Source organism: Pelodiscus sinensis, chromosome 7 (genome assembly GCF_049634645.1).
Source record: "Pelodiscus sinensis isolate JC-2024 chromosome 7, ASM4963464v1, whole genome shotgun sequence".
Taxonomy (NCBI): domain Eukaryota; kingdom Metazoa; phylum Chordata; order Testudines; family Trionychidae; genus Pelodiscus; species Pelodiscus sinensis.
Genome location: NC_134717.1, coordinates 20,919,798 through 20,947,063, shown reverse-complemented (window position 1 = coordinate 20,947,063; position 27,266 = coordinate 20,919,798). Strand labels below are relative to the sequence as shown.

Genomic DNA, 27,266 nt, shown 5'->3' with positions numbered 1-27,266 from the left:
TTCCTCATACATATCCTCTTCTTCAACGACTTCTTCTTTCTCTTCAGCATCATCAATTTCTTCTTCCTCATTTCACTGGTTCTGTTTCCTTTTTTCTTTTGGGGATTTCAATGGAGCATCATTTGGGTTTTTAAGAAGCTTTATATTATGGGCTATGAATGTCAGCTTGCCTGCCCTTTCTTGCGGTAACTTGTTTCTTTTTGCATTATGAATGATACTCTAAGTACTGAAACTTCTTTCAGTTGCTGCCGTTGTTGGTGGCATATTCAATATGTTGATTGCTGATTTTCCTAATTTTGATCCATAGCAAATACCTTTCCACCATGTTACTGCATCTAGTGAGCCAGCTGATTTTGTTACATATGGTTTTCAAAAAAAACCTTCTTTAGCACGATACTATGCAAGCTCTACAATGACTTTTGCTGAGTGATCAGTGCCATACATTCTTGTGACTAATTTATTGATGAATTCAGTTCCTTGTATTTATTCATTTCTTGTAAGGCACTCACCATTGAATTTTGGATCTAGAATATTTTCAGCATAGTGAATGTTTTTTAGAGCCATATCTTTTCTTTTTTCAAAACTTTTCATTACATCCTGTTTTTCTTGTTTCGCAAGTTGACTTTTGGGATGCAGCCTATCAAAATGATCCCCTAATTCCCTGAAACATTCAGGAACTTTGCTCATTTTTGGCTGGTCAGATTCAAGCAGCATAATCCATTTAACAACAGGACATATCAGTGCATGCAGTTTTTGGACCCGTACCCAAAATACATCTTGATCTAGGATTGAATTCCTGGTATGTTTGCTCAGTTTAGTCTGTAAATCTTCATGGACAGCAAGGCATTTTAAGACATTTTTTTATTTTAATAAGCTTTTCAAACAATATAAAATGGAACCCTACCTAGTTTTAACTGGCAATTTAAGTGAACAAGTTTGATTTTTTTCTTTTTGAATTGCAGTAAAATGAGCTCATAAAACTTGTGATTTGTTAATTTCCTTCACAATAGTTTTACAGGTAGCTTCAGTTTCTTGAACAGATTTTAAGTTACTGATGTCACCAATTAACAAATTTCATATAGGAGCAGCACAAGTGTACATAGCAATGTGATTGTATTTTTCGTTAAGCATTGATAAGGATTTCACCATTGCTGCAGCATTATCAGTGACAATGGCACCAAATTTTTCAGTGCCTATTTCTGTCATTATTTCTTCCATACAGAATGCCATATACTCAGCAGCATCATGTTCAGCATCGATTGCCACTGTCTTGTAAAACACTGGTTGGGGTGTTGATGTAATAAAATTTATAACAGATTCATTTCTTCAGTTGCTCCAAGCATCACACCATAGTGCAAGAGAAGAGGCTTCAGCAATTTTTGTTTTTATAAGAGCATGAACACGTTGATATTCAGCTTCCAAAAGTTTGTTAGAAAGTGTGTACCTGGATGGCATCTTGTAAAATGGTCTTAATTTTTGCATAAAAGTAATCCAATCTTCGATTTCAACCAGTGAAAGAGGCGATCCCGATGAGAATATAGCTCATGAAAAAAATGTACCCAAAACTTTGTTTTCAGTTTCATTCATGGAATCAAAGTAGCAACTTATAGAGTGAAACACCTTGGCTGAACTAGATGTGGAAGGTGGTGATGTAAATTCACTAGCACTATCACAGTGTTCCATAGATGTTGATGCAGTTGATGGTTGAGGCGGTCTGCTTCTGGTCTCTGAGAATTTTGTTGCCTTTTCCTTGATGTAAGCAGGAGTCTTCAAACAATTGGAAATATGCTTTCTCATCCTTGTTGCATTTCTGCTGTATTCAGTCTTGCAGAATTTACATTCATATAACACTTTATCTTTAACTGTTTTATGAAGGAAATAATCCCACACATCACTTTTAGGCTTAGTTCTTCTTTTCATACTGATGAAAACACAATTACACCTTTCACAAAAGAGAATAAATGTGTTATTGCCTCTTTAAATACTTTTTGTGATGCTTCCAGAAAGTTCCATAACAGTCAGAATTCCTGACTCATGAATGCTCTAGAAAATTCCATAACATTCTGGAATGTTCTATAACATTCTTGAACTATCTTGAATGATCAAGAAAGCTCTTTAACATTCAGGGTATTCTAAAAGTTGAATACAACATATTATTTCAAGAGGAAATGAAAAATTAGAAAATTCTCAAAAATTCTCGGGAAATAATCTCGGGAAATAATATTCTCACCTCTCATCGCTAATTTCATGTCACATGTTGTTGTTTGTTAACAATGTCAGTCTGTTTGTGGAAGCAACAAAAGGGTTTTCAGTTATAGTGTATCACAAGTTGGATATGAGCCACTGATGCAATGCAGTTGTGAAAAAAAGCCTGACATTGTGAGGTATATTAAAAAGAGTTATGATATGCAAGACACGAGAGGTAATTGTTATTATCCTCTACTCAATATCAGTGGCACTTCAGTTAGGGTATTGTGTTCAATGGTGCCACACTACAGGAAATATAGGGGTAAACTGGAGCAAGTCCAAAGGAGAACAGGAAAAATGACAAAAGGTTTAGAAAATTTGACCTATCAGCAAACATTTAAAAATAGGAAATGATTATTTTTGAGAAAACAGGGACTCAGGGGAGTACCTGATAATAGTTTTCAAATATTTTAAGAGTGGTAACAAAGAGAAAGATTATTAATTGTTCTTCTCATCCAATAAAGTTAGGACTATAAAGTAACCTGCTTAATTTGTATCAAGAGATATTTAGCTTGGATGTTAGGGAAAAATAACTTTTCTAACTATAAGAATAATGAAGTGCTGGAATACGTTGCAAAGGGAGGTTTTAGAATCACTGTAATTGGAGTTTTTTTAACAACAGATTGCACAAACATCTGTCAGGTATAGACTTGGTCTACTTTGGTCCTGAGTCAGCATCAAGGGATGACCTATGTGATGTTTTCTGTAGTTATATGACCCAAAATATCTAAAATTGAATGTTTTATTTCAGGTCAACATGAATCTCTGTATTTTTCTGAGTGGTGGTGGTTCCACATGGGAGTTGCATTACTAGGTTCATCATATTGTGCTTTCCCTGGGGGAATCAGGTCCAAAGCTAGACTACATCTGCCATGACACACGATGGCTTCTACCTATGAGTGAATTGCTACAATGAATCATAGGATTGAGCAAGGCTCAGATACATCATGGGTGGCATAGGGAGGCCACAGAGAAGAGGGGAAGGCATCAGAATTCCAACTCCCATGATGCATGGCATAGGTTGAGGAGTACCCAGAGATTGGTATCAGCCTGAAATGAAACATTTCAATTAGATATTCCAAACAGAAAATTCTATCAAAAACATTTTTTTTCATTTAGAAAATGTTTATTCCAATAAAATCCCATATTCTGACAGGATAGTGTGAACTGTATGGATATATATTGATAATTGTAGCATTATATATGATCTGCTAAAGAATTACAATCTCTAGCTATGCACTCCATCCATCTCCTGCTGAAATCAACAAGGATCTTTCATTGACTTTAAATAGTATTGGATAAAATCCTACCCCTGCTAGGTAAACTGTTTTTCCAATGTGTCAAAATCAGTAAGCCCCATGTTTGTTCTTTCTGGCCTTGTAGAGGTTCTTTGGTAGATATAGAAACTTAGTTTTGATCTGGGTTTAAAACGTGTGTGCTGTTTTCCTGCTCTTAAAGAAACAGTTGAGGGATATAAATTTGATTCATTGTAGAACCAACCTTGAATAATTACTTCTTCATGTGGAATATTTCATCCAGACATTTCAGCAATTAACAATTTAGAACTTGTTTGACAGTTTGGTTTGGGTTTTTTGTTGTTTTGTGTAATGTTCTTTCATGGTATAAACAGAAGTTTGCATGCAATACATGCATATTTATAGACTAAAATATTGTACCCAACATTTCTTCTGTTTTTATATGGTGGTATCTTGAATATAGTTGTTCCTCACCTATTTTGTCTCTCGGGCCGAGGCATGCTCAGGGGATATTTAACTTGCAAAAAAGACAGCTGGGGTGAACAATCAGGAATTTTGGGGCTGCCTGGAATTCATGTGTCCCAAAATGTTCAGTAGTCCAGTGGGTAAAGCACCTCCTTGGAACAAAGGAGATCTAGGTCTGAATCACTACTTTGTCTGCCTCAGAGCAGAGGCTTGAACCCAGATCTCTTACAAATTATCTGTGTATCACAATCTTCAGGGTATCCTGGGCTGGGTGTATTCTGTTGGAGTTATTCCATTTTGTTTAAATAATAATTGAAGCAGAAACTCTAACCTTACACTCCCATATTGAATGTGAATGTCCTAACCACAGAGCTATAGAGTCAGCCTCTCTCTCTCCCTCTCCCTCTCTCTCTCTCCTCGCCTGCCCTTCCCACCCCCCCCACCCCCGGTATATTTAAATCCCTGGGTGGAATTTTAGTCTCTGTGTGGCATGGTGCCTAGGAGTGAGCCAGTTTAACACGTAAGTACCCTTTGTGAATCTAGCTCATTAGAATCCTCTTCCTAAATGCTGACTTCATCTCTAAATATAAACAGCCCTAATAGCTCCCTATGGTTCTGCAACTTTGCAATTAGCAGTCATTTGCAATCGCTAATGAGCAATAACTTGGGCAAAATATAACCTGGATTTCTGAATGCAGATGTCAGTGTGTGTCTGTTCCTTGTTTTCACTATTTGCACTTTTCCCTAGTCCTATACCCCCACATATGCAAAAATATCAGAGCACCTTCTACACTTTTTTTTCTAATACTTATAAGATAATGAATATCTTAAACAAAACTGTTAAGACATGGAATTATGCTAATGGGACATAGTACCCATCAATTCTCAGGAAGGATGGATCAGAGTTGACCAGAAAGGGAAAAAAGAAACTAGAGGTAAAATTTGGATGCCTATTAATCAGATTTTAAAGATAGCTAGGTTCCTAAAAGCTGGAAGTAAGGTGGCTTAGGTGCTCCAAAAAATATAGCTAATAGTTGTTTTTGACAATTCCATACATCGTGACTAAACACCTTAAACATCAGGCACTAAGTCACTTTTGATATGGTTCTTAGGCTCCTGTCTCACAGACAGAAATCCACAAAGGTACTTAGACATTGAAATCTTTGGAAAATCATTGGAACTACAAAGAGGTTGACAAATTCTGAATTAGGTCCTAAGAATCCTGGTAGGATCCCCACCTAGGGAGAAATAAGTACCTTAGAATGAGAATTACAAAAGCTACGGTGCACATTAGCTAGTGGGAGGTGCTGACGAAAGAGGCATGTGCTGTGCCCCTTCCCTTTCCTAGAGTTTGGGCATATCTACAGTTCAAACTTAAGTCGATCTACCATATTTCTGCTGTTATTCTCATCCATACTACCCTCCTCCTGTCATAGGTGCACTTCCTCACCATAAGTGCTTCCAATGGCTTAAAAGGGAGAAGTGTAGGGGGGTTCCTCCAGCGATTTAAAGGACCTGGGGGTCTGGCCACTGCCCCTGCTGCATTAGCAGTGGCAATAACTGGGAGCTCCAGGTCCTTTTGCATCACTGGACCCAGGGCAATTGCCTCCTTTGTCCATCTCCATCAGTGGGCCTCATTAGCAGTCCACGAATATATCCTTATTTAGTGAAATTTTGCTAACAATGGACTCAAGGAGTAGAAGATTTGGAAGTCCATTACAAGATTTATACAAACTTGGATCATTGATTATGATCTCCCTAACCATGATTCATTATCAGCAGCATCTGAAACCCAGCCTAGCTTTGGAAGCAGCAGTCAAAGGGTAATGACAGTGTATGACTAAGTAATTAGGGTGTGACTCAAAGTCTTCTGAAGTACTTAAGACTGACTTCAGTGGTTTTGGATCCAGTCATGCAGCAGAGTATGTCTGAGTGAGATGGTGGTTAGTGGGAATAGAGCAAACATTGGCAGATGATTTGAACCCTCAGGCAACATTTCCCCTTGTCGTATTGCTCTCCATATCTTAAAATAAAGTGCAGTTTGATTTAATTTTCATTCCTTGAACAATCACATTGATGTCAGTGACTATTCTGAGTGGATGAGGAATATAAGACCAACACCTAGAAGGGTTTCAGTCTAATTCTAACTAAGCTTATGCAGTTATAATCATGATTTTGTATCTAATGTCACTTCACGACAGGACAGAGAGTAACTTGTCAGTTTCTACTTTTTCATGTGACAAAGGCATAAAATTCTGCCCTAATAGTAATTTGTTCTTCAGAATTTAAAATGCATTGGCAGTAGCAAATAATGAGAATAACTCATATTAGAGTAATTGAGTGCTTAACTCCCATTCACAACACTGAAAAGTATATCCTGATATATTTCAGCATTTCCTTTTCTTATTTATTCTCCATTATGAATTTATTGATTCTTCCATTGCTTTAGTTTTTCAGTTTTTAAACAGAGCTCTTCATATATAATTCAAGCGTAATTTATTTTGGCACATGAAAATGGTGAATGGTTGCTTTGATAAAAAGCCAAAGAGCACTATAAAGTATTACATATTTGGAACCAGGATCATTCTATAATAGCAGGAAAACCATAGCCATTGCTGGAAACTGCTTTTTTAATGGTGGCAGTCCTGGTTGGAGGGAACAGTAAAAAACAAGCTTGATTGACTCTAAGTTCAGATGTTAAGTGATGTTAAAGAGTTTATGCAGACTCATTGGCCTGTCTAGCTTTCACTTTCTTTCATTTGGTAAGCATGCCAAATTAAATTTAGATTTGAGAATGATGAAAATTATCCTAGTCTACTGTGGGTCATTCAGACTACACTGCGATAATTTGTGCATTTGAGTTAAATATTGATTGCTGATAGAATGATTTTACACTATGTATGTTCCTTATTATTCTCCACATAACACTTCCAGCCCCTGAAGCCTGAGATAAAATAACCCAGTCTGTCATTGGAGTCACATTTTTGCACTTGGGTGTTAGCTGCCAAATAGTAGAGATTTTTTCATTATATGTTATTGCCTATTTAAAGATAATTATGTTCATTTTAATTTTTCACCCCATGTATCTGTGTCCTGTTAAAATGTTAATATTTATTAAAAAATCAGAGGTAATATTTGTGAACTGATGATATAATTGTTGTTGTCTGTGCTTGCAGGTTATATAGTAATAGCAAAACTACCATAATAACATGTATCCTTCTATATAAAAGCAGATCTCTGTATATTTTCTTTACATGCATTCTAGGTACAGCATGGCTTTTGATCTGTTAGGTCCTAAGATTATTTTTATTTTTAATTGCAGGTGACAATGCGTGTCGTGTTAATAATGGAGGCTGCAGTGCTCTTTGCTTAGCTATTCCTGGAGGCAGAGTTTGTGCTTGTGCAGATCATCAGCTTCTAGAGGAAAACAGTACAATGTGCATGAGTAAGAATTTCTTGAAGAATATCTTGGTATATATTTCTGCTATAGGAGAGATAAATTCAAATCTGACAATTAAAAAAAATATCCTAAAGGCTTTATTGCTGTTCATCTGTTTTACGTAAGACAAATAACTATTATTTGAATAAACTTTCTAATTGAGTACAGATAGTTAAATGTAATAAAGCTTGAAGAGTGAAATAAAACTATTCAGTTTGCAATATTTGAGGTTAAATGCATTTGAAAATATCCCATAGTGTCCAATATAGTAGAATAAGTACACTGATGTTTCTAAAGACTCTTTGTTACATTTCACAGGACATCAAAATAAATTCATAATAAAAGCATAGTAACTGGCTTTGTGGCATTCCCAGAAGTAAATATCTTAAACAGAAATCAAGCATAGCAAATCTTCATGTTGAAACAGTGAAAAATTGAAGCTGACACTTTATATGTAAGACAAGACCAGGGCTAGAAGATGCACCAATCTCTGAATACCTTAACCTTTCTATGAATGTCTTTTTTTCAAATACTGCTGAAAATTCTATCAACTAGTAACAAAATTAAATTTGCCACTCAAAAATATTAATTTGCCAGTGGAATATGTCTAATGTTGCAAATTTCTATCTTAACTATTTTGTACATATTCAAATATGGAATATGTAGATTTTTCAAAGGCCATCATATGATTAATTTTACTTACAATACATATTTGTGTCCATTATATTAAGCATTCCTTAACTTCTTCAGCTATATTTGTTCAAATGTGCCAGTATCATTATTCATATTTGCAATTAACAGCTTAATTTGTATTAATCCTATCTATGGTAGTTGTATAATCTTGGAATATAACTGTCATGCAAAGTTTGAAAACATAGGCAGATAAATACCATTGCAAACAAAAAGCTAGTTTGACTTGCATTGTTCATTCAAAACTCACACTCACAGTGAAATCAGTGTGAATTTTGTGTGAGCAAGTAGAGTGAGAGTTGAACGGTGAAGAACAGTAAGTCATGTTAATGGTATAATGTAAATAAATCCATATTTCCTCTTTTGCAGAGGTTACATGAGGCTCCCCTTGTGGAGTTTCTATGATACTGTTTGAATGATGTGAAATAGAGACCTACTGCCTACATATTAACTTCAGACAGGGGCAACTCCTTTAGGAGTCTCATTGAAAGCAAGTTGCAGACAAAACACTTTCCATAGGGTTTCCACTTTGTTGGTGTTCGAAAATGAAGTGGAGTCGTGTGGATAAATTAACAATGATCTGCACTGTTACAGTGGGAATCATTCTGTCACCTCTGAAGTTCTCCAGACCCTCTCTGTTGGCTGCTCTCTGATTATCCACATAGCATGAACCCCATTGAGATCCTATAGAGAGACTTTTGAGGGATTGGGGTAGGGAAGAACAATGTTGCAATGGATTTTTTTCCCTCCTGTATACCAATATTTTATTCTTCAGAGAAAGAAGGAAAACTAAACATCCCAGTTACAGGTCACTTGACATCACTTTTTCCAGGGCTTATTTTATTTTAGAAAACAAAATTCATACCTACAGTTTATCAACTCAAACTGCTGTATATTAACCATGAAAGGCCTTTCTAGTTACTAATGGGAAGAGAGAAGGCACATCTTCCTCTATAACAGCCTCCTGAGCATCATCTTCTCCTATCTTTATATAATCATGCCCAGACCAGCCATATTAACAGCAAGGACTCAATAGCCTTTTATATGATGAATAATCTTGACACATCATTTGTCCAAAGAGAATTTTCATTATACATTCCAAGTGATTAGGGTGTGCCTGAGAATACAGAGTTGGGCCTTGGTTATCATAATCTGGCCTGTATAGTTGGGAAAAATTTGTCCTGTTGTCTATCTGTGATTTTTTATTTACTAGCTATTGTCGTGGCATCAGCATATTTTAAAACTTATAATGAGATCAATGATTTCACTATGAGTTCTGTATCCATTTTGTCTTCTGATCTTGGTAAAAATAATTCCTGGGAGATGATATAATCTGAGTGTGCACCTATTTGTTAAAAATACATTAAGTACACCATCCATAAATTCATGTTCCTGCATAGATACACATGTTCCTGCAGGATGGAATTAGTGTGAATATGGAAAGCTTACTAAGGTCTGAATGTTCTTCAGTGAAGCAGTAGGAAGAAGAATTCATAGCTGCTAATGTGCAGGTAATATTGCCTTTTTATATCCAGCTTAAAAATATACACACTCTTTGAAACTTTTCTAGTTAACCTTGGAGAAGTGTTACCTCAGTTGTGCAAACCTGGAGAATTTCAGTGTAACAACAAGCGGTGTATCCAGGACCGTTGGCGTTGTGATGGAGATGATGATTGTTTGGATGCCAGTGATGAGAATTCCGAAATTTGTTGTAGGTATTTCTCTAAATAATTTTAAAAGTGCAGTTCATGGCTTGTTTTCATTTTTTAAATAGTCATCATGATACTGTGAGTTTATATGCCAGTTAAATACAAAGGTCTAATGGGTCTAAAGCAACAGACATTAACTAATTTATTAAAATAATTCACTTTCTTTTCCAGTTTAATGGCATCAATTATTAAATACATGCAGTAAACAGAAACATATTTGTTTCATAGTATAACACAGGGTACTGCTTCAGCAGTCTGTATATGCCAGTGGTTGTGCTGGTATTAATTCTGGTGCTCTGAAAATATCCATTTTTATATTTTTTACTGTTGGTGCCATTAAAAACTGCAGGTCGATGGGCCAGGGGAACACACTGGATCTTGGCTTGAAAAAGGAGGAGAATCAATTTAAATACTCTAAGGACAGAATTACTGTGCAGAAGGTTCCTTAAACACTTCACTGCTTTTTGGCAATGGTATTTTGAAGAGGGTCCAAGGAAATAGATGTTGGTTTGGAACAAGATACTCCACAGCAGTGATACTCGGACCTCCGAGGTTCAAGAGCCAAATTAGTGATCACTATTTCCCTAAAGAGCCACAGTAATGTGCATTCATTGTTTCATTTACTATAATATCCATAGAAATTCTCTCAGCAAAAAGACTCAATATTATTATTTTAGTATCTATTATCGGTTAATAACATATTAAAACATCCTGATAGGTTAATAACTTAGGGTATGTCTACACTACCCCGCTAATTCGAACTAGCGGGGGTAATGTAGTCATCCGCAATTGCAAATGAAGCCCGGGATTTGAATTTCCTGGGCTTCATTTGCATGAAGCCGGCCGGCGCCATTTTTAAATGCCGGCTAGTTCGAGTAGCTAGTTTGGATTAGGCTTCTAATCCGTGGAACAAGGAGTACAGCTAGTTCAGATTAGAAGCCTAATCCGAACTAGCTACTCTGTGCCGCGTGTAGCCGCGCGGCACGGGGTTCAAACTAGCCGGCATTTAAAAATGGCGCCGGCCGGCTTCATGCAAATGAAGCCCGGGAAATTCAAATCCCAGGCTTCATTTGCAATTGCGGATGACTACATTACCCCTGCTAGTTCGAACTAGCGGGGTAGTGTAGACATACCCTTAGATTGGTTAATAATTAAATCCCACAGTGTTTTTATATTGTGCTGCAGTGAGCTCTAGGAGACACTTTACAGAGCCATTGCAGTTCACAGGTCTCAGTCTGACTATTGCTGCTCTACTGCTTCACTGCTTAATATCATGTACAAAGGACATATGAGAACTTAAATACCTGCAAGAAGAATGGAGTTCATACTGGCCTACATCTTACAGTAAAACAATTGTTAGAATATTTGTATGTCTGTCAATGAAAAGACATTCTTACCGTAGCAGCCTTACATTAGTACACCTTTTATATGAGGATCTGAATGCTATAGAAACGCTTATTAAACCTTGCAACTCTTCCCCATGGACTAGGCAAATATTATTTCAGTTTTAAGTAAATTATTAAATACACTAGAGAACAGATAGATGAATTGTTCCTTGCCACATAGTGAGTCAGTGTAGAGCAAGGAATAGAATCTAGGGTGAGCTTCATATCTGCACTTCTAACTTGCAGCCAATGAGAAGTACTAGGGTTGCTCTAAGACACCTAAGCTTTGTCTACACTGCGAGTTTTTGTGGCAGAAAATATGCTAATGAGGGATTCATTAGCATAAGTTGTAATATCATTAGCATATTTTCTTCCATTTCTTTTTGTGCAAGGGATTTTTGCACAAAAAGAAGCAGTATAGTCGTTTCTCTTTTCTGCAAAAACCCTGTTTTGCGAAAGATCCTTATCCTCTCCGGCATAAGGATCTTGCCCAAAATGGTTTTTTTGTGCAAACCAGAAGCAGCTACACTGCTTCTTTCCACAAAAATCCCTTGCACAAAAAGAAATGGCAGAAAATATGCTAATGAAGTCACGACTTATGCTAATGAGTCCCTCATTATCATATTTTCTGCCACAAAAACTCTCCGTGTAGACAAAGCCCTAAGAAAACTTCTGAGTGCTGGACTGCTTTGGAGACCTTGGTGCAATTTATCAGTCTAGGAAATCTTTTAAAATAACAGCTGCCTCGCTATGGCATCAACACTGGCCAGATCCTCTGTGATGCTGTGTGCTGAACTGCTCACCAACACTTCCCACAAGCCAAAGTTTAAAGGGGGTCATTGGGAGGCAGACTTATGGCTGTTTTCAACTGTTCTTGCACCAGAGGAATTTTTCTGTGGCTGGATATAGGACTGTTTAGGGACATTTACATTGTTCTGGTACTATTATTTGGCAAAATGATGTGTCGGAAAGATAGAAAATATGGCAAAAGACCGCCTTGGCTTAACCACGAGATCTTGCATGATCTAAAAATAAAAAAGGAGTCATATAAAAAATGGAAACTAGGACAAATTACAAAGGATGAATATAGGCAAACAGCACATGGATGTAGGGGCAAGATTAGAAAGGCAAAGGCACAGAATGAGCTCAAACTAGCTATGGGAATATAGGGAAACAAGAAGACTTTTTATAAATACATTAGAAGCAAGAGGAAGACCAAGAAGAGGGTAGGCCCACTGGTCAGTGAGGAGGGAGAAACAGTAACAGGAAACGTAGAAATGGCAGAGATGCTCAATGACTTCTTTGTTTCTGTCTTCACCGAGAAGTCTGTAGGAATGCCTAACATAGTGAATGCTAGTGGGAAGGGGCTGGTATTAGAAGGTAAAATTAAAAAAAAACAAGTCAAAAGTCACTTAGAAAAGTTAGATGCCTGCAAGATACCAGGACGTGATGAAATGCATCCTAGAATACTCAAGGAGCTGATAGAGGAGGTATCTAGCTATCATCTTTGGAAAATCATGGGAGACAGGAGAGATTCCAGAGAACTGGAAAAGGGTAAATATAGTGCCCGTCTATAAAAAAGGAAATAAGAACAACCCAGGAAATTACAGACCAGTTAGTTTAACTTCTATGCCAGGGATGATAATGGAGCAAGTAATTAAGGAAATCATCTGTAATCACTTGGAAAGTGGCAAGGTGTTAGGGAACAGCCAGCATGGATTTGTAAAGAACAAATCATGTTAAACCAATCTGATAGCTTTCTTTAATAGGATAACGAATCTTGTGGATAAGGAAGAAGCGGTGGATGTGGTATATCTAGACTTTAGTAAGGCGTTAAGTAAGGCGGTCTTGCATGATATTCATATCAATAAACTAGGTAAATACAACTTAGATGGGGCTACTATGAGGTGGGTGCATAACTGGCTGGATAACCGTACTCAAAGAGTAGTTATTAATGGTTCACAATCCTGATGGAAAGGCATAACAAGTGGGGTTCCACAGGGGTCTGTTTTGGGACCGGCTCTGTTCAATATCTTCATCAATGATTTAGATTTTGTATAGAAAGTACGCTTATTAAGTTTGCAGATGATACCAAGCTGGGAGGGGTTGTGACTAATCTACAGGATAGGGTCATCATTCAAAATGATCTGGACAAATTGGAGAAATGGTGTAAGGTAAATAGGATGAAGTTTAATAAAGACAAATGCAAAGTGCTCCACTTAGGAAGGAACAATCAGTTTCATACATACAGAATGGGAAGCGACTGTCTGAGAAGGAGTATGGCAGAAAAGGATCTAGGGCTTATAGTGGACCACAGCTTGAATATGAGTCAGCAGTGTGATGCCATTGCAAAGAAAGCAAACATGATTCTGGGATGCATTAACAGGTGTGTTGTGAGCAAGACACGAGAAGTCATTCTTCCGCTCTACTCTGAGCTGGTTAGGACTCAGTTGGAGTATTGTGTCCAGTTCTGGACACCGCATTTCAAGAAAGATGTGGAGAAATTGGAGAGATTGGAGAGGGTCCAGAGAAGAGCAATGAGAATGATTAAAGGTCTAGAGAACATGGCCTATGAGAGAAGACTGAAGGAATTGGGTTTGTTTAGTTTAGAAAAGAGAAGATTGAGGGGGGACATGATAGCAGTTTTCAGATATCTAAAAGGATGTCATAAGGAGGAGGGAGAAAACTTGTTCATCTTGGCCTCTGGGGATAGAACAAGAAGCAATGGGCTTAACTGAAGCAAGGGAGGTTTAGGTTGGACATTAGGAAAAAGTTCCTAACTGTCAGGGTAGTCAAACACTGGAATAAATTGTCCAGGGAGGTTGTGGAATCTCCGTCTCTGGAGATATTTAAGAGTAGGTTAGATAAATGTCTATCTGGGATGGTCTAGACAGTATTTGGTCCTGCCATGAGGGCAGAAGACTAGACTCATTGACCTCTCAAGGTTCCTTCCAGTCCTAGTATTCTATGATTCTATAAACTGGTCAGAATGTATGTAAGGATTTCACCATATGAGTCCTGAATATCAAATCCTTATTGTTGCCGTGGAAAAACACAAAAATATGCATTAAAATGCTCAAGAGTATCATCACTCATCATTAATACTGCCAAAGCCAAGTAGCTTGGATTGTCTGCCACTGGTGTGGGTTTGTATCAGCACTCTAGCTAGTTCTCATTTTCTCTTAATTTACTTTCACTGTGCAATTAGTACTACTTCTAAAATAACAAATGTGGAGTTGCAAAAACAAAAGGAAAAACTATGTAGCACTTTAAAGACTAACAAGATGGTTTAATAGGTGATGAGCTTTTGTGGTCCAGACCCACTTCCTCAGATCATATTCTGGAAGAGAATTGTCATGACCATATATACCCAAGGAATACAATGAAAAACGTACAATGAAAAACAAAAATGTGGAGTTGGCATCCAGTATCCTTAAGGACTATTTTATTTAACCTGTGCTATTTTCTATAGAAGAAGACTATGGCACAATGCTGTAAGCCATAATTTGAGATTTTCATATGTTTCCTTATTCTAAGACCAAGGGCTCTCAAATTGCAGTAAACTGTGCAACTATTTATAATTACACATGATAAAATATTTGGGCTCAGCATGACAATTTCTTAACTTATGTAAACTAGTGCTAGTTTAGAACAACACCCTTCACTTCACAAAGACAGCATCAGCAGCAAAGAAAATAATGGAAAATGTTTGTGCCATGCAAATTGGCCATATCCCAAAGTAAATTGATGTTGATTATAGTACAGCCTCTAACCTCTACTTCAATCTGTTTTATAGATGCAGACGTGAAATGAGGAGTAACGGTAGTTCGGACTAGGAAGCCTAGTCTGAACTACCTAGTCCGTGCCATGTGTAGCCGTGCGGCAAGGAGTCTGCACTAGCGGACATTTAAAAATGGCGGCGCCCGGCTTTATGCAAATGAAGCCCGGGAAATTCAAATCCCGGGCTTCATTTGCAACTCCGGTTGCCTACATTACCACCCTAGTTCGTACTAGGGTGATAGTGTAGACATACCCTTAGATTTTTACTGTCATAATTTTTTTTAATCTGTCTGTTTTTATACTTCAGCCAAAATACTCAGTGTGAATCTAACCTAGTTAGTTGCTCCTCTTTCAAACATGCTTCATGTAATTTCAGGAATTAAATAAATACACACTATATTAATAAACAACTTTTAGTTGGTGTTTCATACTTAGGTATAAGAAGGAGTCTGGTGGCAGTTTATACCTTTATTAGGGTATAAACTTTTCTGACCTGGAGCTCACTGCCTCAGATGCTGAAAAGAAAAGAAAGAAAAAGGAAAAAAAATGGGACACAAAATTGTGAATGTGACATCAGTGCTAATTAAATCATAGTGGATGTGGCTTATCTCCATCAGTGGTGAGAAAGTGAGATTACTTGAATGGGAAATTATCTGTTGAAGTGCACAGTGACAAATTTGCATATGAATTCCAATTTAGCAGTTTCTCCTTGCAGTCTGTTTTTGATTTTTTTTTCTTGAGAATGGCATCTGAAGTAGTGAGTTGTAGTTCACAAAAGCTTATGCCCTAAAACACTAATAAATGCGTTAGTCTTTCATGTGCCACTGAACTGCCTGTTGTTTTTGCTGAAACAGATTAATATGGCTACCTCTCTGAAATCTGACATACTTAGAAATGTTGGCTTCTAAACAGCTCACTTGACATTTTAGTTATTTCACGCACTCAAAACTGCATAAAATGGGCCATGGTGTAGATGTACCACTACAGACCATCCATAGAAACATGGACACCTGTGAGCATTTGGCCCAGGGGATGCAGGAGAAGAAGAGGACTTGATGACCTCCCAAGGTCCCTTCCAGTTCTAGTATTCTGTGATTCTGTCCATCAGTCTAATTATTTCAGCTTCCAATGATTTCAACTCTCAAGCTGGGTAGAGGAAACACAGTTCCAACACAATTAACATAAGAAAAGAAAAACTTACAAAATAACAAATAGTCTAGTTGCACCTTAAAGGCTATCAAAACATGTAGATGATATGAGCTTTTGTGGGCACAACCCACTTCTTCAGATGATGCCATATACATCAGGCATGTCACACTCAAAACCTACGGAGGGCCACACAAACAAATACTGATAGCTTTCAGGGCCACCAATGTACTTCTATCGGAAATCCATAATTATTTATTATTATTGATTATGTTTTAGGTATATTGTATAATATTTTTTCAGGTCTTTTTTGAATATAATACAATAATTTGATGTACAAAATTGTTATTTCCTCATATATAATAATTTTTATAATTTAAATATATATTTAAGGTACTTTTTAATTATTTTTATATGATACATAACTTGTTTTCTTGAAATAAAAACAAGTATAGACCAAAACAATAAGGGAGGGACTCATATTTCAGAATAATTGCTTCAGCCTGGCAAACAATAGCCTTTGAATTTTCTTTAAAGAAACACAGTATAAACAAGGTACATGCTGATTCTGTTTTTGCCCTGGAATTTAAATATGACATCTGTGTTGGCTGCCTTATTCTGTATCCATATCTTCCTCTCCACCTGCTCTAAGTGTCTATTTGTCCCCAGAAGGATTACCAAAATGAATTGAGTGGCTTGCAAAGCTGGCCTTTATGCTATCCTAAGGATTTCTTAAACTTAGCACTTTCAAAGATACATGACATATTGTTACATAGATAATCCATGCAAGACTAACAAGTTAATTTACCTTTGGCTGACTGATGTACAAGTGCATATTTATTAGCCATATTGGTATGCCCCGGTTATCTTTGATTGGATCATACTTCTTAGATATAAAACTGGATAATTTCCTTTTCCTTTTTTATCTGTAAAGCACATGTTATTTGAGCCAAATGGGTATCCTTCAGAAATTGGAAACTCATCTCAAGTTAAGTCTATAGAGCAGAAAATGAGATAAGGATAGGTAAAATGTAAAATAGATATCAGGTATGCAAAGTGGGAATTGATGAGCAAACAGCCAAAACATTACAAAAATATTTGTTTCTAAGAAGCAGAAAGTCTATGAGAGAAACTGTTGAGTCTGCTAGACTACCAGAGAGTAAACAGAAAATTAAAGGAAAATAAAGACATTGCAAAGAAGCTAAGTAATTTCCTTTCCACAGAAACTGTTCCTCAACCTCTGTGGATGTATTTAAGATGAGGTGCTAGAACAAAGTGATAAATCTAAGAGCAACAGGTGCAGATGAAATGATTCATGGGTTTGGAAGACATTTAAGAATGAACTAGTAATAGAGATGTAGCCATGTTAGTCTGGTCTTGCTGAAACAAAAGACGGGACTATGTAGCACTTTAAAGACTAACACGATGGTTTATTAGGTGATGAGCTTTCATGGGCCAGACCCACTTCCTCAGATCAATTTGATCCTTCCTTTTTTGAAACCATATTAAAAAAAAACAGAATAATTAACACTTTGAAAAATGTGAAATGTTAGGGAGTAATTAGCATTGCTGCTGGAAGACAGACCCAATTTTCTTGGCCTTTTTGACCAGCTTCACACAAAAAAGTGTAATAGATGCTAAAACGGGAAGAGGGAAAGTGAAATCCATAAGGAAAGGTACAAGAAAAAACACTGAAAGTATTGTAATGCCATTACAAAGATTAATGATGCATGCTCCCCTGGCTTCATTGAATATCTTTTTACATTTACTTAAATTACAACACATTTAAAATAGATAAAAGGAAACTTTTTTTACCCAATTCATCTGTGGAACTCACTGCCATTAAATAGCAGTGAGGTCAAAAGTTTGTAAGATTTTTAAAAGGGTGAAGGCTTATTGATAATGAAAACATCTAAAATACCACAGGTAGGATTAAAAACAGATTAAAACCCACTCATGTTTCAGGTCATAAGTCAGCCACAAACTTCTTGAAGAGAAAAAGAAACATTCCTATCCAGGGATAACTGTCCACAGTAGTTGTTCTGGACATAGGTAAACACACTCACACCCCATCCTGTGACACATCTTGTATTTGCCACTTTTGTAGCTAGAATACTGGACTAGAGGGTCCCATTGGCTGATTTGGCAATGCCTACATTCCAAGGAAATCATATGACAAATTTTAACACAATACAGATACTAACACAATACCTAACACTCAGGACATATGAAAATTAAACTGGGACCACAAATCAGCCCCTTCTGTGTGTATATATTACAGTACTCTTGATTCCATTCCATTTGGTAGAAAAAAACTGTATGCTATGATATTATTTGAGAAACAGTAAGTGACTAAATTGTCACCATGCAATTAACACTGAATTGTATGCTTGTACAAGGGGAAGAGCTAAAGGGCTGTGGTCCAATGCCTTCCCCTTCCCTCAGAGCCACCCGCCCCAGGCCTAATGCCTCACTTCTCCCCCAGAGCCAGGCAACCCTCAGGCACCCCCAATTTAATCCTTCTCCCCTCCCCCAGAGCCAGGCACTCCCAGCCCCCCCCCCCCCCCCAAACTATTGCCTGGATCCCAGAGCCGCTGTCACTACCACACACTTTTCTCAGGCACTGGGGCAGCGTGGCCAGCTGTGAGCATGTGCTGGAGCGGAGAGCGGCCCAGCTGGTCGTGAGCACGTGCTGTGCACAGAGCGGCCCAGCCAGCTGTGATCTGCACTCAGCCACGTACTCTGAGTGGCTAGTGTTAGCACCTTAAAGACTCACAAAACGGCCCAATGGAATTTTTTTGCAGCCTCACTTTATTCTTTTATTAAATGTGGTGGTGGGCCTCAAAAAACATCCATCGGGCCATTTTGTGAGTCTTTAAGGTGCTACTAGACTATTTGCTGTTTTCTATATTTTTTCCTGTTACAGACTAACTCAGCTACCCCTCTGAAGCATAAGGAAAGAGGCATTGAATGATGCCGATTTACTTCTGATCTTTGAAGGGGGAAGGAGAAACAGGTCAAACCAGTCTAGACAAGGAAACCAAATAGTCTCCTGACCAGAATAACCTTCCTTTACTCCTCACAGGACTCTGAAATGAGCCCCTGCATTAGAAAGATTTTTACTGCTGAATGTGAGCCCTTTCATTTGGAAATTGTAGAAAATTCACTCCTTCTGCGACTTGACATAGATTTGCAGACATTGTTACCATGGAGATCCCAATGATCAATGGGAAGCCATTTCCCTCCGTGTACACTGAGCTGAGGCCATTCACCTGGAAGATTTGACACTTTGTTTAGCTTACAGGTCCTGTAAGCCTGGCTTACAATAGGACCTCACTCCAAAATTAGCCCTCACAGTTGATCATCTAAATGATGTATCCACACTACCAAACCTGTTATTCTACAATTAGGGGCTGTGGAGTTTGAACCCTGTAGTACTGCTTTCCAGGAGGACCTTGAATGTCTGAGATAATGGTAGGGTAGTCTCTCCAGTGCTGCTAATTTACCTAACTGGCTTCCAGGAGGCATCCCTCAGCTGTCTGCTCTGACTGCTATGGCTATACCTAGTGTCTCCAATCCTCCCCCTCCCAAAGAACTGGGGAAGTGCCTATCTCACATGATCAACTTCATGAGCCCTGTGTGAGCAACCAACACACCGTGACGTGAGCACCCCCAACATCCCTTGGATACCCAGACGGCTGAAAGCACATCTGTTACCCAGCCTTCACTGCATAGGGATGCAGAAGAACTCCAGCCTGGAGAGCTAGGGAGATCTTGGACCTCATTGAAGTGTGGGGAGCAGTCTAACCTCCATGAACTCAACACCAAGAAGGGGAATGCCGACATCTATGGCAGTCTCTCAACCAGTCTAAATAGAAACCTCAAGCAGTGTAGGCTTAAAATCAGAGAGCTATGCCAGATCTACCAGATGGCCAGGAAGCAGAGTGGATGCTGTGGGTCAGCACCTCACGCCTGCTGCTATTACAGACAGCCGGATGTCATTCTGATGTCACCTCCTTCGCCATGGTTGTTGAGTCTGGCCAAGACACTCCTGGTGTCAGCCTGAAGGAGGGCAGGATGGAGGAGGAGGAGCAGGCCAGCCAGGCGATGATGCCTGAGAGCCAGGAGTTGCTCCTCACTTTGGAGCTGGCCCCCTTTTACAGGATGTCTCCAGGCTTCCAACAACCCCAGGGAGGGCACTTCGGGTGAATTCTCTAACTTTCTCTAATTACAAGCAGGGGTCAGGTGACCAGTTGTAAGGGGCTTCATGCTCCTCTGTAGGCCTACTCAGCATGGGGGTCACAGAACAGCTTGTTCTCATGACTGCAGATGGAGCACCAGTCTGGAGCACTCAGCTCCATGAAGCTCTCACACAGGAAACCCGAAATGCTTCTCACAAGGTTTCTGGAGATGCCTGCCTTATTCTGGCCTCCATGGCAGGACACCTTCTCATGCCAAGCCACCAGTAAGTAGTCTGAGGTCATGGAACCACACAGAAGTACAGCACACGGCCCAGGTTCATGACCATACTCAGTCAGCATTTGCTCTTGATCAAGTGCGGTGATGTGGAGAAGACTGATATTGTGCATTGGAACCTGACAGAAGGAGAGGAGGGGAACCTATTGGCACTTTCTACAGCAAGTGGCATCTGCTGCGCATACACCTCTCCCAATCTGCCCCCCCTCTAGTGGGCAGAGATAGAAGTTCTCTCTCTGCGGGATGCAGCAAGTGCTGAACCCAGTAGGAAGTTGAGCTGGCCTGGCCTGGCCAGAACTTTCCTATGCCTGCTTGTCACAGGTGCAGTGCTCACCTGGGATGTCTGTGCACATTCTGGAAAGTGCTCACTTAACAGGCAAAATATGGCCTTGCTTGAAACACATTGCCATTGTCTAACCTGAGCAGCTTGTGCCATCAAGAAAACATTTCTCCACCCTCACCATGGTGATGAAGCGTGTGGTGGCATGCATGGAGCACGCCACGAGCCACATCCCCGCCTGCTCAATGGCTTCCCCTCCAGGTGCCAGGTGCCACCAGTTCCCGAGGTGCCACCAGTGCCCGAGAACATATGGGGGTGAGCCCTCTAGGGCAGCTGTAGCCTCCAGGCCACTGGGAGGCAGGCACCAGTCGCAGCCCTGTCACTGAGTCCCCTGCCCCATTCCAGTTTCTATTTCTATTTCATTCCTTCCCCTGTTGCATGTCCCCAAAATAAAGATTCCTGTTTGTTCATAAACAATCTCTTTATTGTTTGCTTTACAGGGGAATGGAGGAGAATGGAAAGGAGGAGTGGGGGATGAAAGGCACACAAAGGGAATGCCCAGACCCCTTGTGGAAAGCCATGGGGAAGAGTCTCAGAACTGGCCTTACATAAAACTGTCCTTCAAGGCCTCTCTGATGAGTGCTGCCCCTTGTTGTGGTCTCCTTATGGCATTGGTGTCCAGTTGCTCAAATCCCTGGCCAGGCATTCTGCCTCAGCCCCCACCCTGGCAGAAAAGTCTCCCCCTTACTCTCACACAGGTTTTAGAGCACACATTTTGCCACTACCATGAAGGGGATGTTGCGCTCACCAAGGTCCAGGTGAGTGAGGAGAAACCTAAACCTCCCCTTTAAATGCCCAAATGCACATTCCAACACCATTCTGCACCTGCTCAACCTGTTATTGAACTCCTCCGTGTTGTGGACCAGGTTGCTCATGTAGCCAGGGGAGCAAAGGGTAGGCTGCATCGCCCAAGATCATAATGGGCCACCTCTCTGATTCTGATTGTCTAGTGGGAGGCAGCCATGGAAGATTATATTGGCATTTAAAGTATACAGCACAATCCACTGAGCATTTCTATTCCACATCCCCATCATCATTTTTTCATCTGAGCCATATTGAGACAGTATGTATACAGAATGTACATCCATGAGGATAACCGTTGCTAGAATCTTTTTTTTTAATCCAAATGTTAAATTATAAAAGATAATAATTAACACAAAACCATTCTCATCTGCAGCAGGGCGATGCCTGTAAACAGAAATATAAATTAACCCCACATTCGATTTATATGATACATAATAAGTAAATATATTTGCTCAGACCTGACTAAGAGCCAAATCCTGCCTACTTAAAATCTAGAGATGTTAAGAGCTATATAAGAACGAAGTGTTATTACTAGTTTGCTTTTTTACTGCTCACAAGAGTAAAGAGAGTGGATTTAAAGATAATCTTCATGTATCAAAAGTTCCACCAGCACTTTAAAGAAATTCTAAAAACAAAACCAACAAAACTGAAAATCCTCATGCCATTGAAGTTCAGGTATTGTAATCATACTTATTTTAACCACATGTATTGATTACAAGGACCATTTTTATTTTTAAAAGGTACCCTAGACAGCGTGTAAAACATTATTTAGCATAAATAAATTATTTTCTTAAGTGCTGTCTAGGATCTCCTTTCTACTCACCCAGTCCATAACATGTTCCAGCTATGGCAAATATCTCTCCAGTCAGAAGAGATGGAAACAGCTTCCACTAAAGTACATTATTGCTTCTGTTCAGCTGGTCAAAGAGAGCCCTGATAAGAGGTGAGAGGTCCACATGGTTCCTTCAGATTCCTAGTGAGATTTACAAAAGTGCCTAAGCATGATAGGCTCCTCAGTTCCATTGATTTCAATGGGAGTTAGACACAACCTACTTAGATGCTTCTGACAGTCCCACTAGAGGGCTCATCTAGACTATGCTAAAGTGTCGAAAGGGGATACGCAAATTCCGTGGGATGCCACTTTGCCTCAAAAAATGAGATTTATGCAGCTTTTTGAAAAAACGGAGGTTGCTGAAAAAAACGCGTCTTGAATACTTTCACTTTCGAAAGCTCTGCTTTTGAAAGTGAGATCAGAAGAAAATATGCAAATTCCCATGGAATTTACATATCCCCTTTCAATACTTTAGTGTAGTCTAGATGAGCCCCAGATGTCTAGCTACTTCTTTATAAGTACATAAAACTGTTTATGTACTTTATAAGTACATAAAACTGGCCCTTGTCTGTCTGAAGAGCAAGAGACTGAGTTTTACACTGGAAATTACATTTTGGGCCAAGGCTTCAGTTGGTGAAAATTGGCATAGTTCCAGTTATTTCAATGGAAGTACATTGATTTACACCACCTGAGAATCTGGTCCTTTACTTTTTAAAGGAAAAGATATCAGAAGTCTATCCTCACACAACTCTCATGTAATATATGGACTGTTAATGTTTCCAGTGGTGGTTTAACCTGTAATGCAGTCACCTCAACCTCTGATTTTTAAATAAAAATCTGATATTGAATAAAAATATATGTATGTAATTTAATCAGTTCAACTTCCTAAATTTTCAGCAGTAGTCATTTTTTTTAAAAAAAGGAAACAATAACTTTCATTTATCTATAAATGTATTAATATATTTATAATAATTAGATTATTTAATATGTTTTAAATGAATATTTTATCTGAATCTTTGTTTTGCTAATGTTACATTTTGATTATAGTGTCTGAACTTACAATAAGATTCAGGGAAAGGAGAGAGTTTATTTGTTAGTTCTCATAATCAAATAGAAGCAATATCATTGTCTCTGATGACTTTTAAAGATTGACTAATTTCATACCTAGCAGGAACCACAGTTTTAAATATCCCTACATAGCAATCCGAGACAGGTTACTTTTTATCATTTCAAAAGCATTGCAAAACTGCTTCCTCTCCATTTCCTCGTCCCTCCCCTCCACTTGCCATGTCTGGTAGACTAGATTACTGCCATTTCTTATCTACAGTTCTTTCAGGATCTGCTATCTCAAGGGTTATTTGTACAAAATTGAACTGCCTCTTTGATTACAAGTAAAGGGGCCATATGATTGCCACTTTGCATTGCATTTTACAGTGTAAGTCCTTGGATGGGTTCACTGTAATGACATGTATCCTATTCGTTCCTTAAGATAGTATAAAACTAAACTATGATTGCAATGGCTTTAAGCATATGGCCTTTTAAAATTATTTTATGTTTATCAAAGCTAAGTTACAAAAAATACTAAAAAATTATCTATCTACAAAAGCTTCCCTTCCTGTATTAGGCCAATTCAAAGCACAGCAAAGTAAATGGGAATTTTTCAATAGGCTTTAGATAAAGACACTTGGTAGTATTTTTGTATGTGTGCAAATTTTAGATGAATCCTTCTTTGAGGAAATGGATCAGGGGAAAGGACTTGATTCTGCATCCTCTCTGCAAACAAAATGTTGATATCAACAGTGTTTAGTGAATTGAGCCCTTGAGTTGTATTTCAGAGAGAACTAGAAAAGAAATTTCACCAGATTGCTGAATAAGAGCTCATGAAAGTCAAAGGGCATATTCATGAACACTTTACTCAGACAAAAAACCTGTTGGCTTCAAAGGCAGGATCAGGCACCATCCAGTGAAGTGCAGCAATATTTGCATTGCTTAAATACACGTTTTCAAATCTCAGTCATTTTTTCACTTAACTGGGACTAATATGCACAAAAATAGCTTTAAAAGAATTGTAAAGATGTAAGATAAATACACAAAAGCATGAAAATTCAGTGAAAGATTTAGCCTCCAGTTCTTACATACAATGAAAATAGTAGGTTAACATTTAAGATGGCACCCTACTGTGTCTAGCTACTGGAGGTTTAATCCTTAACTGTGGAATGTGTTGCTTTTATATGTTTGTCTGACACCCTTAATGTTTCCTTTATTGTTGTTTGTTATGAGTTTTCTTTAAAATGTTTTATTGCTGGGTGATAAATATTGCACTGTAAATATGAATATGCTCAGATAATTAGTGAACATGTAGTCTCAAATAACTACATTACAAAATAAATTTTAAATATGGGGAGAATAAGCTCAAGAAAGAGTGTATGAGGCTTATTATTTTTGCAGCTTAATTTTTTAAATAATAGGCCAAAATTGATTACTTAAGACAAATTAACATTTTGAATCATAGATTACAACTAACATCTTAATAATCTTTTTATATTTTGTTAGAACATTGATATATGAATGAACACCCAAAATTTGAGAGTTTGTTGTATTCTTATATTAGTTTAGTATAAACTTCTAAAAATATAGGTTCATAGCAGTAATTCTTTGAATATAAATAGTGGTTTTCATTTGAGGATCTCAAAGCACTTTAACATTTAAGGAATATGTCAACAGTGTCTTTGTGTTTATGTGGTCAGATTCCCAACTGACGTAAATTGTCATAGCTACAATAGAATTAATGCTGAGTTATACCAGTTAAGACTCTTACTCAGAATGTTTATGAAAAGTACAATGTGAAATTCAGATCCACTGAAGTTAGTAAGAATTTTACCGTTGACTTCAGTGGAGATTTACTTACAGTCTTTAGGGACCCATTCTTCTAAAAGCTACACAATGTTAGGGACTTTATTTTTCACTCACTGATACCTGTTTATGCTTGTATAACTCCTTTTTATTTTAATAGAGTCCCCAGATTTTGTATTGTTCTATCTGAAGTGTGTCAGCAACTGTTTAACTGGGAATGGATTTTTCCTGTTTGCAATACAGTTCAGAGCTATGAAGATTATAAATTACGGGGTAATCATGTTAATTGCATCCCTAGTTCTTCAATGAGTGAAACTTAATATAATCATGTTTTTAGCAGCTTCTTTCTTATTACATGCTTAGGAGAAAGTAATATTTTTTTCCTAGTCAATCATAGCTGTCCTGATGATCAATTTAAGTGCCAGAATAACCGCTGCATTCCCAAGAGGTGGCTTTGTGATGGAGCGAACGATTGTGGCAATAACGAAGACGAATCAAATGAAACCTGTGCAGGTAAAAATCGTGCTTGGATGTTTTATCTAAATTCCAATTAAATAAAAATTCATGTCTGCACTTTGAACTGAGCTGAACCAGCCTACTGCTGATCTGATTATTGCAGTTTTATATGAATTCAGATTTTCATGCCACTAGGGCTAAAATACAAATTATATTTTACTTAATCCCTATGCTTGACTCTGCCATCCAAAGTAATTGGGTACTTAATCTAGCCATATGGGTTGAGTGTTAATGCACTAGTTGGACACAAACTTGTCCCTGCTAAATCTTTCTTGGCAGTTGGAATTTAGTTTGTTATCGTACTGTGATGTGAGCCATCTGACAAGTAAACATTGTGTTCTTGTTTTTGTTTTGTACCTTTGTAACTGTTGATGTTTTACAAAAACATATTTTCTTTTATATTTTGTTTAAAAATCTCTTTCATTTCACTACATTTAATTTTTTCCTGATTTTGTATGTTGGCTTTTCAAAGAACAGAAAAATATACTCCTAACAGCAAATTAAGAAATCAGTGGCTTTTATTTAATGGAATTTCAATTACATTAACTGATTTTAAAATTGGAGAGTGAAAATTAGCACATTTTAGAGAGCAGTTTCAGCTGACACCACAGGTATATCTAGACTATAGGCTTTTGTCAACAAAGATTCTGTTGACAAAGAGCATCTAGACTACATCCAGTTCTGTCGACAAAGCAAGCCTCTTTGTCGACATGACAGTGTAGACGCAAAGGACAGTGTAGATGCAGTAATGCAGAACTCTGTCAACAAAAGGCATTAGTCCTCATAGAATGAGGTTTACAGCCATTGACAAAACTGCTGAGTCCTGTCAACATTATGTCAACAGAACTCAGCGGCAGTGTAGACGCAGGTATAGTTTTGTCTACAAAAGTCCACTTTTGTTGACAAAACCCTGTAGTCTAGACACACTTTATAGGACGTCTACCACACAAATCATAATATGCATTCTAATAATCTAAGTTAAAAGGATGGGAATTAGAGAACTACATTCTTTGCCCCATAGTACAGAGAAAGAATAATTTTAATTACTTGTTATTGTTCATATCCCAAGGGCAGTTTAGGCCAGATTCTGTAAAAGTCTTACTCATGTAAGATATCTCTGTTTACATGATCTATTGTGTAAGGGTTATTTATTTGAACAGGCATTGTGGGATGAGATTCTTATTTGTTCTCTTCTCTTCAGTCCACTCCACTGATTGATTGGCAATGACTATATTATGTTGCCAAAAATAATGGATTAATTGTAATTTATATAGAAATGATGGACTATAGTTGTATCCTGACTGACTAATACATGATACATAATTCAT

The 27,266-nt window shown here is 38.0% G+C and overlaps 1 protein-coding gene across 2 annotated transcripts in view; it reads left to right on the top strand.

Annotated features, from left to right (window-relative positions):
* Window positions 1-27,266, top strand: part of LRP1B (LDL receptor related protein 1B) — a 1,349,043-nt gene that overhangs the window by 794,670 nt on the left and 527,107 nt on the right. For both annotated transcript variants that reach the window (XM_075933312.1, XM_075933313.1), the window contains 3 exons: window positions 7,291-7,413; window positions 9,668-9,808; window positions 25,810-25,935. In XM_075933312.1, the coding sequence (XP_075789427.1) occupies window positions 7,291-7,413; window positions 9,668-9,808; window positions 25,810-25,935 (390 nt within the window). The remainder of the gene's footprint in view (window positions 1-7,290; window positions 7,414-9,667; window positions 9,809-25,809; window positions 25,936-27,266) is intronic.